The 15,566-nt window shown below is 46.7% G+C and overlaps 1 protein-coding gene across 4 annotated transcripts in view; it reads left to right on the top strand.

Moving 5' to 3' along the window:
* The window catches only part of Baz2a (bromodomain adjacent to zinc finger domain 2A), a 43,700-nt gene extending 28,421 nt beyond the window's left edge, over nt 1-15,279 (top strand). For 3 of the 4 annotated variants that reach the window (XM_070043384.1, XM_070043385.1, XM_070043386.1), the window contains 20 exons: nt 31-241; nt 3,801-3,901; nt 4,194-4,259; nt 4,536-4,769; nt 4,903-5,157; nt 5,423-5,637; nt 5,893-5,967; nt 6,139-6,319; nt 6,421-6,480; nt 6,641-6,785; nt 8,308-8,960; nt 9,092-9,314; nt 9,442-9,597; nt 9,704-9,855; nt 10,483-10,772; nt 10,885-11,017; nt 11,131-11,277; nt 11,922-12,151; nt 12,265-12,408; nt 12,493-15,279. In XM_070043384.1, the coding sequence (XP_069899485.1) occupies nt 31-241; nt 3,801-3,901; nt 4,194-4,259; nt 4,536-4,769; nt 4,903-5,157; nt 5,423-5,637; nt 5,893-5,967; nt 6,139-6,319; nt 6,421-6,480; nt 6,641-6,785; nt 8,308-8,960; nt 9,092-9,314; nt 9,442-9,597; nt 9,704-9,855; nt 10,483-10,772; nt 10,885-11,017; nt 11,131-11,277; nt 11,922-12,151; nt 12,265-12,408; nt 12,493-12,658 (3,837 nt within the window). In that variant the 3' untranslated portion in view covers nt 12,659-15,279. The remainder of the gene's footprint in view (nt 1-30; nt 242-3,800; nt 3,902-4,193; nt 4,260-4,535; nt 4,770-4,902; nt 5,158-5,422; nt 5,638-5,892; nt 5,968-6,138; nt 6,320-6,420; nt 6,481-6,640; nt 6,786-8,307; nt 8,961-9,091; nt 9,315-9,441; nt 9,598-9,703; nt 9,856-10,482; nt 10,773-10,884; nt 11,018-11,130; nt 11,278-11,921; nt 12,152-12,264; nt 12,409-12,492) is intronic. The other variant, XM_070043380.1, reaches the window with a different exon arrangement.
* The last annotated feature ends 287 nt before the right edge of the window (nt 15,280-15,566 follow it).

The following is a 15,566-nucleotide window of genomic DNA, read 5'->3' as shown; positions in this document are numbered from 1 at the left end:
ATTGTAACACAGTCTTCCTTACTACTTTAGGGCTTGCAGTGGGTACAACTCTCAGCAGAAGAGATTCCATCCAGGATTCAAGCAATTACTGGCAAACGGGGCCGACCTCGAAATAATGAGAAGGCTAAAACCAAGGAAGTTTCCAAGGTGAAACGTGGCCGAGGTCGACCACCTAAAGTCAAAATCCCTGAGCTTTTGAGTAAGACAGACAACCGCCTCCTAAAGAAATTGGAGGCTCAAGGTATGGTGCTTTTTCTTTTTTTGAAAGGCTTCTTCCATGAAGTATCTGAAAAGTTGCCAACTTGCTAATGATCTGAGTTTCCTGAGAGTGTGGTTGGTATCTGGACAGAATAATTCTGCATCAGTTTTTCTTTTGCAGTATCAGAGTCCCAGTACTTTGTCACTGTGTGTACGCGCGCACACGTGCACGTGCGTGTGTGTGTGTGTGCGAGCGTGCGCGTGTATGCGAGTGCGCGCGCGCGTGTGTGTGTGTGTGTGTGTGTGTGTGTGTGTATGTGTGTAATGGGGCTTGAATTCAGGGCCTTGTGTTCTCCCTTACCTTTTGTTTGCTTGAGACTGATGCTGTACCACTTGAGCCACATCTCCACTTTCAGCTTTTTACTGGTTAATTGGAGACAATTTATCTGCCTGAACTGACTTGGAACTGGGATCCTCAAACCTTAGCTTCCTAAAGATGACAGGCATAAAGCCACAAGCTCCCAGAAATTTTTGTACTTTTTTTCCAGTTTCTTCCATTGAGTTGCTCTTACTTAGTAAAGCCTTGGACTGTCCTGCGGTGTAGTTATGTGGTCCGGGGAATAGGACCTTTCATGCCCTTTCTTACACTGAACTCAGTTGTGTGTGCGCGCGCGCGCGCGCGCGCGCACACACACACACACACACACACACTTTTTGTTGTTGGTCGTGACACACACACACACACACACACACTTTTTGTTGTTGTTGTTGGTCGTGGGACCTGAACTCTGGGCCTGGCAGCTGTCCCTTAGCTCTTAATCTACCATTTGAGCCACAGCACTACTTCTGGCTTTTTCTTCTTATGTGGTACTAACGAATCAAAATCAAACCCAGGGCCTCATGCATTCAAGGCAAGCACTCTACCACTGAGTCACCTTCCCAGCCTTTTTTTTGTTGTTGTTGATCATGGAGCTTGAACTCTGGGCCTGGGCACTGTCCCTCACTTGGCTCTTCAGCTCAAGACTAGTGCTTTACCACTTGGGCCACTGTGCCACTTCCAGTTTTCTGGTGGTTTATTGGAGATAAGAGTCTCATGGGGACTGGGATGTAGCTCAGTGGCAAAGCGCTTGCCTAGCAAGTGCAACGTCCTGGGTTCAATCCCCAGTACCAAAAAAGAAAAGACAAAAAAAAAAAAAAATACAGTTAAAAAAAAAAAACCCAAACAAAGAGTCTCAGGGACTTTCCTGCCCTGGCTGGCTTTGAACTGTGATCCTCAGATCTCAGCTTCCTGAGTAGCTAGGGTTACAGGCGTGAGCCACCAACATCTGGTATATTTTTGTATGGTATTTTTTTTTTTTGTTTGTTTGTTTTTTGCTGGTCGTGGGGCCTGAACTCTGGGCCTGGGCGCTGTCCCTCAGCTCTTCAGCTCAAGGCTAGCACTCTACCACTTGAGCCACAGCTCTACTTCCGGCTTTTTCTGCGTATGTGGTGCTGAGGAATTGAACCCAAGGAGTCATGCATGCAAGGCAAGCACTTTACCACTGAGCCACCTTCCCTATTTTTGTATGTTTTTTTTCCCTGCTAATTACCACTGTTAGGGAGATTCTAAATACTGTGGAGATTCAAAAAAATACTATCTTAGTGGGATAGACAGGTTAAAAAAAAAAACCAAATAGGTAAGAAATGTCTTTTTTTTTTTTTTGGGGGTAAATATTCCATTATCCTGGAATAGTGTGAAAAATTTAATCTTCTGATTCCCATTCAGAGTTTGACTCTACAATTTTCTTACTGTATGACTTAGAACAAGTTTCATTTTATTTTTTATTTTTTAATATATTTTTATTGTGAAAATACTGTACAAAGGGGTTACAATTACGTGGGTAAGATAACGAGCACATTTCTTATCAAGCATTGTAGCCTCCTGCTTTGTTTCTCCCCTTCCTGTCCCTTCGTATCCTTCCCCCCTCTCCCGTCCCCCCACACCAAAGTTGTAAAGTTCGTTTTTCGACATAACGACTTGTACATCTCATTGTTGCAATGGGTCCTCCTGTATCCCTGTTTTTACAATTTGTTTTTTCCCTTCCCCTCCACATATACCAACATCATATATAGTGAAAGCAGGGGTTGTACCATGGGGGAGGGACATACAAGGCATTAAGTGATTGATCTGCCCAAGACAGTTACTGTAAAAATGTATGGTATTGGGGCTGGGAAGGTGGCTCAGTGGTAGAGCGCTTGCCTTGCATGCATGAGGCCCTGGGTTCAGTTCCTCAGCACCACATAACCAGGAAAAAGAAAAAGCCAGAAGTGGCGCTATGGCTTAAGTGGTAGAGTGCTTGCCTTGAGCTGAAGAGCTGAGGGACAGCGCCCAGGCCCAGAGTTTCAGGCCCATGACCGGACCCCCCCCCCCCCAAAAAAAAAAAAAAAGTATGGTATTTGGCTGGGAAGGTAGCTCAGTAGTGGAGCGCTTGCCTTGCATGCTTGAGGCCCTGGGTTCGATTCCTCAGTACCACATAAGCAGAAAAAAAAGCCGGAAGTGGCGCTGTGGCTCAAGTGGTAGAGTGCTAGTCTTGAGCTGAAGAGCTGAGGGACAGCACCCAAGCCTAGAGTTCAGACCCCACGACTGGACCCCCCCACCCAAAAAAAAAAGTATGGTATTTATCAGAAACAAAAATATATAGGTACTGCCATGTCAAAAAATGGTTACAAAATACACCCTGTTTATAGAGTAACACTTTAATATTCAGTCTTACTGAAGAAATTCAGGTTTTTTTGGTTTTTGTTTTTTAAATGGAAGGAGCCATGCAAGCTGAGCATAGCAACAGTTATGTCGGTTTTGATCTTAGTGTTGGTCTTAAGTGTTTAGCCAATGCTACCAGTTATTACCCTCTTTCCCAGACAGTTTGGCTGTTATCCTTTTCAGCGCTTTCTCCATTAAATCAGTTTGTGTATTCATACCCTTGTCAGATAGCCTAGGAAGGAGACAGGCTGAAATGATACCCTGTCATTGCCTCTTTTCCATCAGTTGGACTACTTCCAAAATAGTCTAGTTGGAGCCAGGGGCTGCTGTTTCTGGGCAAAAGATACCATTTCAGTTCTCTTTTTTTTTTTGTCGGCCATGGAGCTTGAACTCGCCTTGGGCGCTGTGCCTGCTCTCTTCAGTTCAAGGCGAGTGCTCTACCGCTTGAGCCACAGCGCCACTTCTGGTTTTCTAGTGGTTTATTGGATATAAGAGTAGATGATTTAGAGAGGTGCTTGAGAAGCCAGCTTTGTAACAGGTATATGCTACCTTTTAGGATACCAAGCATCAGCTTTCTTCTTTCTTTCTCTCTTTGTGCCAGTACTGAAGCTTCATGAATCAGAACTTCATGATCTTGCTTGTTTTTTTTTTTTATTCAAGGCTAGCACTTTACCAGTTGAGCTACACATCTGCTTCAGGCTTTTTGATAATTAATTGGAGATAATAGTCTTATGAGTTTTCTGTTTAGGCTGGCTTTGGGCTGAAATCCTTAGATCTCAACCTTCTGAGTAGCTAGGTGTAGGGTGTAGGTGTGAGCCACCAGTGCCCAGCCCTATCTCTCTCATTTTTTCTTCCTTCACAGAAACAACAAATGAGGAAGATAAAACAAAGATGAGTAAAAGCAAAAAGAAGATGAGGCAGAAGGTACAACGGGGAGAGTGTCAGACTCCTATCCAAGGGCAGGTAAGGGATATCAATGTTTCAACTTTTCCTATAACCTTCATATTTTTTCCCCACCTTCCCCCATGTAGCAGCACACATTTCATTATCTTGTACTTGGGTTTGATTTTTGAGAACTTGACTTGTTCACAAATAATGTAGGCATCTCTAGAATTAGAGAATTGATCCATTGCCAGCCCCTCATGATCCCATCTCTCACCTCTCCTCCCCAGCACCCTTGACTGTTCTTGACTTCTAGTCCAAGCAAAGATGCTTTCAGAATTTGAGGAGAAATTACTTCCCTTATGGTTTACAGGCCAGAAACAAGCGGAAACAAGATACCAAGAACTTAAAGCAAAAGGACACTAAGAAGAAATTTAAGGTAGGTTCATGTATGCATTTGCAAAGTCTTAATTTTTCCTCCCCAGTGCTTAGGATTGAACACTGGCTTTGCTTATGATAGACTAAGGCTGTCCCACTGAAGTGCATTCCCATCTTCCAGTTTGAAGTCATCAAACTGATTTTCCGAGATACACATATGCCAGTCTCATGTTCAGTTACTTTTCTGGTTTCTGAATTTGGAAGGGACTGGAATCAGGGAAGGGTGATGAATAGTATCTTTATGACACTCCTATTCCTCTTTACCCTGGGCGGATAGGCTGAGAAGGAAAAGATAAAGGTAAAGCAGGAAAAGCTGAAGGAAAAAGTGAAGAGGGAAAAGAAAGAGAAGGTAAAAATGAAGGAAAAGGAGGGGGTGGCCAAAGCGAAGCCAGCTTGTAAAGCAGATAAGACCCTGGCCACACAGAAGCGCCTGGAGGAACGACAGAGGCAACAGGTGATCTTGGAGGAGATGAAGAAGCCCACTGAAGATATGTGTCTGGCTGACCACCAGGTAGGGATGGGAAAGTAATCGTTCCTGGGTCATGGAGGGGCTATTCTAAGAATACTTTTTAAACGAAGATCCTCTGGACATCCAAATTACTGCCTCTGGTATGTCTAACAGGACACCCTATTTATCCCCCCAGCCTCTGCCTGACTTCACACGCATCCCTGGTTTGACATTGCCCAGTAGGGCCTTCTCAGACTGCTTGACTGTTGTGGAGTTCCTGCATAGTTTTGGCAAGGTGCTGGGCTTCGACCCTACCAAAGATGTACCTAGCCTGGGGGTCCTGCAGGAGGGACTCTTGTGTCAAGGCGACAGCTTGGGCAAGGTTCAAGACTTGCTGGTGAGACTCCTGAAGGCTGCACTCCATGATCCTGGCTTGCCCTCCTACTGTCAGGTTAGCTTCACTTGCTAGACAGGCTGGGAGGGTTTGGGATGCAGAATGATCTGGAGAAGTGAAGGAAATATGGCTTTTTCCTGTTTGTATTTTCTTTTTTTTTTTTCCCCATGTACTACTTTGATTTCTGATGCTTTGATCTTGTTGCACTGGTTTTCATTATTTTCCCAAGTCCTGTTTTTACCCTGTAGTTATCTCCCAGGTCCACCCAATTTGACTTGGGTCCCTTTCCCTTCTCATTCCCATTATGTTCTCTTTTAAATAGTCCCTAAAGATCTTGGGAGAGAAGGTGTCTGAGATCCCTTTGACAAGAGACAATGTGTCTGAGATTCTGCGCTGCTTCCTCATGGCATATGGAGTGGAGCCAACCTTCTGTGACAGCCTGCGCACCCAGCCTTTTCAGGCCCAGCCACCTCAACAGAAAGCTGCCGTTCTGGCCTTCCTTGTGCATGAGCTCAATGGCTCCACCCTCATCATCAAGTAAGGGGTGGGGATAGTTATCCCTTGCCTGGTGGGGTAGGGTGTTAGCCAGCCAGAAGTCCTGGGTGATGTGCAGGAGTGATTTGGAACTAAATCTTGGTGCCATTTCTGGAGGAGCTTAAGCTTGCCTCTACTATTCGTCCAGTCTAAATTCTAGGCTGAACTCTGCAGCCCCATTTACCCTAAAAGTGTCCCCCCTCTTTTTTTTTCTGCTTCTACTTCTGCTCAAAAATTCTATTCCTTGTACCTTTGCAGTGAGATTGACAAGACTCTGGAGAGTATGTCCAGCTACAGGAAAAACAAGTGGATTGTTGAAGGCCGGCTCCGGAGGTAAGAACAAGACAGAGTTGAACTCAAAGAGGAGAAAAGGGAAAAGGGTGAAGCATAGCCAGTACTGCCTGGAACAGGATGCCCTTTAGGAGCTAACCAGGGGGTCAGGATGTCTCTTGGCATCATCATTTTCCTCACCACAGAGACCTTTATCCCTTTATCTATTTCAAGACTGAAAACTGCTCTGGCCAAACGAACTGGGCGACCTGAAGTAGAGATGGAAGGGTCAGAGGAAGGTCTGGGACGCAGGCGCAGTTCTCGGATCATGGAAGAAACTAGCGGCATGGAAGAAGAGGAAGAAGAAGAGGCTATAACTGTTGTCCATGGCCGTAAAAGTCGAAGAGATGGAGAGGTGCTAGCCCAAAACTAAGGAAAGTGGAAGTTAGGAAGTAAATAATGCTCTTTCTTGACTCTAGTATCTTCTCTTTTTTTTTTCCACTTGTCTCTATCCAGGTTGATGCTATATCATCTAGCATTCCGGAGTTAGAGCGTCAGATAGAAAAACTCAGTAAGGTACTATAATTCTAACCCTGGGAGCTAAAAGTGTGGGCTGGGCAAGAATTAATCACCTTCAATGGTATCCGTTGTATAGGGAAGCTCCCATACACCAGCTGAACTCACTACTGTCTGGAAATGTTTTTTATTTATCTTTTATTTCCTTCTGCTTACCCAGCGTCAGCTCTTCTTTCGCAAAAAGCTGCTATACTCATCTCAGATGCTACGGGCAGTCTCCTTGGGTCAAGACCGTTACAGACGCCGTTACTGGGTATTGCCATATTTGGCTGGGATCTTTGTGGAAGGATCTGAGGGGAGCTTAGGTATGTATGTATATGTGTGTGTGAGTGTGTGTGTGTAAGCTTCAATTCTGAATCCTAACACAAATATTCCTTTTCTTCTACTTAGTGATCTTGGGCTTCTTTCATTTTTATGAAAGTTAGTGTAGCAGTGGCTAAGAGCACAGACAGCTGCTGGGGACTACTACTGAGGCCTGACAGGCTCAAGGCTTGTTGGGTCAATTTCCATGACTAGAAAGACAAACAATTAATCTAGAGCCGGGCGCTGGTGGCTCACGCCTGTAATCCTAGCTACTCAGGAGGCTGAGATCTGAGGATCGCGGTTCAAAGCCAGCCCGGGCAGGAGAGACCGTGAGACTCCTATCTCTAATAAACCACCAGAAAACCGGAAGTGGCGCTGTAGCTCAAGTGGTGGAGCGCTCGCCTTGAGCTGAAGAGCTGAGGGACAGCGTCCAGGCCCAGAGTTCAAGCCCCATGACCAACCAAAAAAAAAAAAAGAGAGAAAAAATTAATCTAGAGTAAGACTGCCTAAATACCTGTGTTGCCACTTACCAGTTGTATTCTTGTTTTTTCATTTGTAAATGAAGTATACATACTTCATAAGACTATTAAGATGATTAAAGTGTTAATATTTCTAATTACAGTACTGCTTAACAGAGCTGGGGAGTGCTAAGCACAGAATGAGGCCCTGGATCTGACTAGCACTGTGCTAAGTTGGACATGGTGGTACACATACTTGTAATCCTACCACTAAGGAATTTGAGGCAGGAGGATTGTTAGTTTAAGTCCAGACTGGGCTACATAGTGAAGCAATGTTGAGAGAGAAAGGAAAAAGAAAAAGGTCATGCATCACAGTGGACCATGTCTATAATCCTAGCCACTTGAGGCTGACATGTGAGGATCTCTGTTGCAAGCTAGCCAGGTAGAAAAGTCCAGAGACTCTTACCTACAGTTAATCACCAAAAAAGCTGGAAGTAGAACTGTGGCTTAAGTGATAAAACATCAGCCTTGAGCAAAAAAGCTAAGAGACTATGCCCAGATTCTGAGTTCAAGCCTCTAGTACCAACACAAGTACAAAGAGAAAATACTGCAAAAGATGCAGTTGAAGCCAAGCACTGGTAGCTCAGGCCTGTAATCCTACCTACTCAGGAGGCTGAGATCTTAAGATCATGGTTCAAAGCCAGGCCAGGCAGAAAAGTCTCTGTGAGATGCTTATCTCCAATTAACTTCTCAAAAACTAGAGTGGCACTGTGGTCCAAGTGGTACAGCACTAACCTAAGAGACTTAGAGACAATGCCCAGTCCCTGAGTTCAAGTCCCACAACTCACAAAAAGAAAGATGCAGTTGATCCTTAGTCAGATTATAAATCTGATGGCTGATGATGATCGCACAGTGTTTATTCCCTAGATGTTGTGTTCATTGGCATGTTATCTCCAAAAGAAGGGGGCTTAAGTCCAAGAGAAAAAGGGTATATCCTGTCTTTATATAATATTTTCCTCTATTATATAGCAGTGTCTGTCTTAAACTCTTTTATTTGTCTGTATAGTTCCTGAAGATGTGATAAAGCAGGAAACTGACTCCCTAAAGGTGGCAGCCCATCCAGCACCCAGCCCTGCCCTCTTGTCTGTGAAGAAGGAGTTACCTGGCTCCAACACTCCTGCTGCTTCTCCTGCCCGGACCCGAGGCCGACCTCGAAAAACTAAGCCTGGGTCTATGCAACCTAGGCACATTAAGTCCTCTGCTAGGGGTCAGGATTCAGAACAACCTCAGGCCCAGCTTCAGCCAGAGACTCAGTCCCATCCTCAACTTCTGGTTCCTCCCCAGCCCCAGCTTCAGTCCAATCCTCAATCCCATAATGGATTTCTGGAGCCAGAAGGTTCCCCTTTGTCTTTGGGCCAGAGCCAGCATGACCTTAGCCAGTCAGCCTTCCTGTCTTGGCTGAGCCAGACTCAGAGCCACGGCTCCCTGTTAAGTAGCTCAGTCCTCACACCCGATAGCAGCCCAGGAAAACTAGACCCAGCCCCATCACAACCCCCAGAGGAGCCAGAGCTTGATGAGACAGAATCTGGCCCTGATCCTCAAGCACCCTGGTTTAGCTTCTCAGCCCAGATACCCTGCAATGCTGCCCCTACGCCACCCCCTGCAGTTTCTGAGGACCAACCCACTTCCTCTCCTCAGCTGTCTGCCTTTTCCAAGCCAGTAAGTAGTTAGAATTAGTGTGTGTACTTTATTTGCCACAGGCTCCATTGCCTGGCTACAGCCTGAAGTTGAGGGAACATTTAAAACATAAGATATCCAAGTGCTCTTTCTACGTCTTCTCTTATTTACAGATGAATAGACTCAGTGCTGCCAATCCCTGTTTTCCAGTGCAGTTCTCTTCTACTCCCTTGCCTGGGGTGGTCCCTAAGAGGAGAGCAGGTGACTCTGGAGAAATGTCACAGAGTCCCACAGGGCTAGGGCAGCCAAAACGGAGAGGGAGACCTCCTAGCAAGTTCTTCAAACAGATGGAGCACCGATATCTATCCCAGTTGACAGCCCAGCCTGTCCCTCCTGGTTAGTGATCTTAAGTGGAATGGAGTTAGGTAATAGTGGTGTCCAGTGTGGGCAGTGGGATTCACAGCAGTTTCCCACCCTGCCTGCCCCTCACCACCCACCCCACATGTATATCCTTTGCTTGTAGAGATGTGCTCAGGCTGGTGGTGGATCAGAGATCCTGAGACATTGGATGCTATACTTAAGGCTCTCCATCCTCGAGGCATCCGGGAGAAGGCACTTCACAAACACCTTAACAAGCACAGGGACTTCTTGCAGGAAGTCTGCTTACGGCCCTCAACTGGTAAATAGATAATTTTGACACAGCCTAAGCTGAGGAGACCAAGGCAAATGATGAGCTGCTGCTATAATAATACCTGATGGACCTCTCCCTCTGCTTTCTCTCTTAGATCCCATCTTTGAGCCCAGCCAGCTACCTGCCTTTCAAGAAGAGATTATGGGCTGGTCCCCCAAAGAGAAGACATATGAGACAGACCTAGCTGTGCTTCAGTGGGTAGAGGAGCTGGAGCAGCGAGTTATCCTGTCTGATCTGCAAATTCGGGTATATAGGGATTGGTACTGGATAGCAAATTGTTCATGGGAAGAAGTCATTAAAACTTTAAATCTGCCAGGTACTTGTGGCTCATGCCTATAATCCTAGCTACTTAGGCTGAGATCTGAGGATTGCAGTTGGAAGCCAGCCCTGTGCAGAAAGGCTCAGGAATAGTGCCTAGTCCTTGAGTCCAAGCCCTAGGACACACACACACACACACACACACACACACACACACACACACACACACACACACACACACACACACACACACACACACACACACACACACACACACACACACACACACACACACACACACACACACACACACACACACACACCCCTTAAATCTGTTAGAAATGACTTTATATGGTCGTTTATTTTCCATTTATTCCTGTTTCTCCTTGTTTACAATGAGGTTTTTTGTTTTGTTTTTTGCTGGTCCTGGGGTTTGAACTCAGGACCTGGGCACTGCCCCTGAGCCACTCTGTGCTCAAAACCACTTATGGCTTTTTTCTCTTTATGTGGTACTGAGGAATGGAACCCAGGGCTTCATGCATGCTAGGCAAGCACTCTACCACTAAGCCACATTCCCAGCCCTACAATGAGTTTTGCTCCTCTTTCCCACACAAGGGCTGGACATGTCCTAGCCCAGACTCTATCCGTGAAGATTTGGCCTACTGTGAGCATCTGCCTGACTCCCAGGAGGACATCACCTGGAGAGGTCGGATCAAGGAAGGACTGGTACCTCAGCGAAAAAGTACTAACCCTCTGGACCTGGCTGTGATGCGACTGGCTGCCTTGGAACAGAATGTGGAGCGACGGTACCTGCGGGAGCCTCTCTGGCCAGCCCATGAGGTGGTGCTGGAGAAGGCCCTGCTCAGCACACCCAATGGTGCCCCTGAGGGCACTACAACAGAAATGTAAGTGACTCCCACTCCTCACATTCTAGGTCCTGGAGAGAGAAGGAAGAAGTTCCTCTCTGTAATGGGTCTTGCTCCTCAACCCAGGTTTACAACCACTTTCCCTCTGTAGATCATATGAGATCACTCCTCGAGTTCGTGTCTGGCGTCAGACACTTGAGCGGTGCCGGAGTGCAGCCCAGGTGTGCTTGTGCATGAGCCAGTTGGAGCGGTCCATTGCCTGGGAGAAGTCTGTCAACAAAGTGGTAAGAGGCTGGGAGAGCTCACAGGCTGATGAGCCAGCAGGCTGGGGTAGTTGGGGTCACTGGTAGGGAGAGGCTTTAAGAGCTCATCCTGCCTCCTCACAACCTTGGTCTAGACCTGTCTAGTCTGCCGGAAGGGTGACAATGATGAATTCCTTCTGCTTTGTGATGGATGTGACCGTGGCTGCCACATTTATTGCCATCGGCCCAAAATGGAGGCTGTCCCAGAAGGTGATTGGTTTTGTGCCGTCTGTTTGGCCCAGGTAAGGCTTTCATTTTCCCAAACTGGAGTCAGTTTTCTTCTTTCATCTCGTTTAGCATCATGCCCTCAGTCTCCGTGGGATGGGATCATGACAGTGTTAGGGGTACTTAGCCACTTAAATTCTATAGTCTTTGCTTCCTCTATTTAAAAAAAAAAGAAAAGAAAAAAGGGCTGGGAAGGTGGCTCAGTGGTAGCATGCTTGCCTTTCATGCATGAGGCCCTGGGTTCAATTCCTCAGCACTACATAAGCAGAAAAAGTCGGAAGTGGCACTGTGGCTCAAGTGGTAGAGCGCCAGCCTAGAGCTGAAGAGCTGAGGGACGGCACCCAAGTGCAGAGTTCAGGCCCCATGACTGCCCCCCACCCCCAAAAAAAAAAAACAACCCAAAAACAGAAAGTTAGGTGCCATTGGCTCACGCCTGTAATTCTAGCTACTCAGGAGGCAGAGATCTGAGGATCATGGCTCAAAGCCAGCAAGGACAAGAACATCCTTGAGACTTTTATTGCCAGAAAACTACTCGGAAAAAGCCAGAAGTGGCACTGTGGCTCAGGTGGTAGATTGCTAGCCTTAAGCAAAGAGAGCCTTCCGAAGAAGCCAAAGGCATGCTTCCTCAGCCAGTACTAATCTCACCATTTTCTGTCCTCAGCAGGTAGAGGAAGAATTCACTCAGAAGCCTGGCTTCCCAAAGCGAGGCCAGAAGCGGAAGAGTGGTTTTTCGCTGAACTTTCCAGAGGGTGATAGCCGCCGACGCCGCGTACTCTCAAGGGGCCAAGAAAGCCCAGCAGTGCCTCGGTACTCAGAAGGACTTAGTGTGTCTCCTTCCAAGCGGCGGCGATTCTCAATGCGGAGCCAGCACAGAGATCTTACGTTCTGCGAGTGAGTTGAGCAAGTTCTAGGGATAGCTGGCTCTCCCTCTGCCAGAGGAAAGTGGCAGGGAAGAGTCAATGTGTGAGCTTCCAGAGATAGGACCATCACTCTTGTACTGATAGGATTATCCTGATGGAGATGGAGTCCCATGATGCAGCCTGGCCTTTCCTGGAGCCTGTGAACCCACGCTTGGTGAGCGGGTACCGACGCATCATCAAGAACCCTATGGATTTCTCCACCATGCGGGAACGGCTGCTCCGGGGAGGGTAAGTACAAGTTCACTCCTCTAGTCCTATTTCATTGTGCGCCTCATAGTGCTTACACCTACCTCCACCTCTATCTCTGTGCAGGTATACCAGCTCAGAGGAGTTTGCAGCTGATGCCCTCTTGGTCTTTGACAACTGCCAGACCTTCAATGAGGATGACTCTGAAGTTGGCAAGGCTGGGCACATCATGCGCCGCTTCTTTGAGAGCCGCTGGGAGGAGTTTTATCAGGGAAAACAGGCCAATCTGTGAGGCAAGGGAGGTGTGGCATTTTCCCCTCCTTCCAACAGAAAAACCTGCCATTCTCACCTGCTGATGCTGCCCTGGGTCCAGACTCAAGTCAGATAATAGCCCTGACTTTTGAGCCTGCCCTTGGCAGCACCCACGTCCTCTTGTCCCCAGTTCCCTTTTTTCCCTTCCTCTCTTGCTCCTCAAGTAAGAGGTGCAGAGATGAGGTCCTCCTGGACTGAAAGCCAAAAAAGAAAGAAAGAAAAATAATTTTTCTTTTCTGTTTTATTTCCTGATTAAAAAATGGGGAGGGGAAAGAAGTCCCTATTTCCTCTTCCCAGCTTCCTCTCCTTCCCTGTTCATGCCCCAGCATTCTGGGGTTATTTAACAATAGCAATAGTTCTAGTGAATGTGTGAAACCGAGAAACACTCTGTACTGTGTGCGGACCCGCAGTGACGGCCAGTAAAGTGGACTTAACTCCCAAGTGTGTCGAGCCGGACACCGGGCCCTGAACATGCTGCTTCCATGTTCAGTCTCTTTCCTGCTTCTCACTTTCTCTCTCTTTTTTTCTTTTTCCTTTCCTCCTACCCCATTTTTCAGATTTTTCTCTCATCCAATAATATAAAACTTATCGTGTACGGGTTCTTTCCTCCCAATCTTTTTCTCCTTCAAAAGAAAAAAAAGTTCAGAGGTCCCTGTCTTTCTCTGTCCTCATCTTCCTGCCAATAACTATCCCTCTAAAATGTTGTATCCTCCTCACATGCTGAGTTTCCAGCCTTTTCTGAAACTCAGTGGCTGGGGAGAGGGCAGGCAGGCACCCTGAGCCTTCCAGCCTCCTTCCCAAATCTCCCTCTTGGGAACTCCTCAGGGACAACTACTGCTGAGTTGGGGTGCACCTCCGAAGTGGAGGCCAAGTAGCAATTGACTGGCCTCGGAGAAAGGAAGAGAGAAAGGCATTGTGTTTGCACGTATGTGTGCATGTAAAAGTGTGTGTGTGTGTGTGTGTGAGAGCGAGCTAGACACCCAAGATAGAGTGAGCAAGCAAGTATGAGTGACCCTGTTTTGTTTGATAGGATCCATTCAGTCTCCCCAAGTGTCTGTTTCTATTCCCACCTTTCCTATTGTTGCATACTAATACTTTTATCTTTGGGAAACAACAGGAACTCTTTGTGTGGGGACAAGGCTGTCTCTCTCCTCTCTCCTGGTCATTTCTCTTCCAGCCTCTCCAAACTGTGCAATCTTTCAGCAGGAACTCCCTCTCCTCTCAGTAGCTTTGAGTCTAAAGCTTTTGCAGGGAGAAGGGTAGAACTGGATCTTTCCTAACCCATGACCATCCATGGGTTTAGTTGTGTTTTCTTCATCTACTTCATAGCCCATACCCCTTCCCTAGCAGCAGAGACCCTGGAGGACAGGAGAGGCTGGGAGGAGGGGTCCACAACTGCCCTATGTGTGACTGTGCCCAAAGTAAGCCCCCAATATGTGAGAGGAAAGCTGCTAACTCCAAACTATAGCCATGGGCCTCTGGCCCCCTGCTTTCCTGCTCAGCAGAGCCCCTCCCATTAGAGATTACGGGTACTTGCACTGGGGAGGTGGCTGCTGGCTGGCCTAAGCAGAGAGCTGAGGCATCCAAGAAATGTTCCATTGGGGGGGGGGGGAGGGCACCGGGTGAGATGGAGCGTTCCTTATACTTATGGCAGCACTGAGGGGTTGGGGCAGTGTAGGTCCTGGGCAGTCCCTTTATCCTTTATGTCCCTTCTCCCCCCATAGCCTATTTCTAAAGTCGCCTTTTCTGTCAGATAAACCTCAAAACTTTTAATTTTATTTGAGATTTTTTTTTTTGCTTTTAAATAAGAGGTGGATTGAAGAATATTTGAATTGACTTTATATTATGCATAAATATTTATATTTTATCTAAATAACTGCGCCGTAACAAATTTTGTGTTAGATGTTTGGAACTGTTATAGTTGGGGGCCCCACTTTTCTCCCCATGGCAATTTTCCTGGCCTAAAATGTACTACTAGAGTAATTCATGGTTGGAGGTGAGGTGGAGACAGGGAGTGAAGTCTCAGTTGTTCCTGCTTTGTGTTCCTCTCCCGGCTCCATCTCTCCTTAGGGACCAGGCACTCTTAAAATGGGGTGGAGTCCTAGGCTCAGTTTGAGGAAGTCAGGGCTGCAGAGGGGGTGGGGATAAGGCATGATCAGAGGAGCCATTTTTTTCCTCATCCTCACTGCCCCCTGGAATTAGGTGGATTTTCCATATTGTGTATTTGCTAAGGAAGGCAGGTTAAGGTAAAAGGACAGCCCACCCCCAGCCCCTCTGTTTCCCTCCCCATTAGTCTGGTAACAGCTTAAAAAAACCACACCATCAACACCAAGTTTCAATGTTCCTTTTACAACAAAAGGGACTGACTTTTTATATAACCAAATGTGGTGTTTTAGTGACTTTTTGATAATGTACAGTTTTTTGTGAATTTAAATTTATTTCTTTCTATATTTTTAGGACCAATCTCATTTTTAATAAGGTTTAAAAAAGGAAAAAAAAAGCCTAGAGAAAAAAAACAACCTGTTTTTGCCATGTGATGTTCCACAAGTGCAGCTGTAGAAAAGTGCTTGTCAGTTGAATAAAAACCACATTTGATAGAGATTCAAAGGACTCTTCTGTGTCTTTGTTCCTTTCAGCATTGATTCTCACACATACCTAAGGGGCTGACTGGATACTGATCGATATGACTGGCTTGGTATGAGAGACAGGTTTACCTCTCAGCCTAGCCACTTTGCCAAAGGCAGAATTCTGTACACTTCGTTCCCTACCCCTGCCCTTGTGGCTCTAGGGTCCTGTTGGAAAGTCTGAGGTGCAGGGCAAAATGAGAGTCAGTGTGTTGGTCCCTGCCTCCTTGTATGCAGAGTCTTCTCCTCCCAAGCTGCCCCTGG

This window comes from Dipodomys merriami, unplaced genomic scaffold (genome assembly GCF_024711535.1).
Source record: "Dipodomys merriami isolate MVZ:Mamm:240054 unplaced genomic scaffold, mDipMer1.0.p SCAF_10, whole genome shotgun sequence".
NCBI classification, from domain to species: Eukaryota; Metazoa; Chordata; class Mammalia; order Rodentia; family Heteromyidae; genus Dipodomys; species Dipodomys merriami.
The sequence above is the reverse complement of the archived record's forward strand: the minus strand, read 5'-3'. Positions and strand labels throughout refer to the sequence as shown.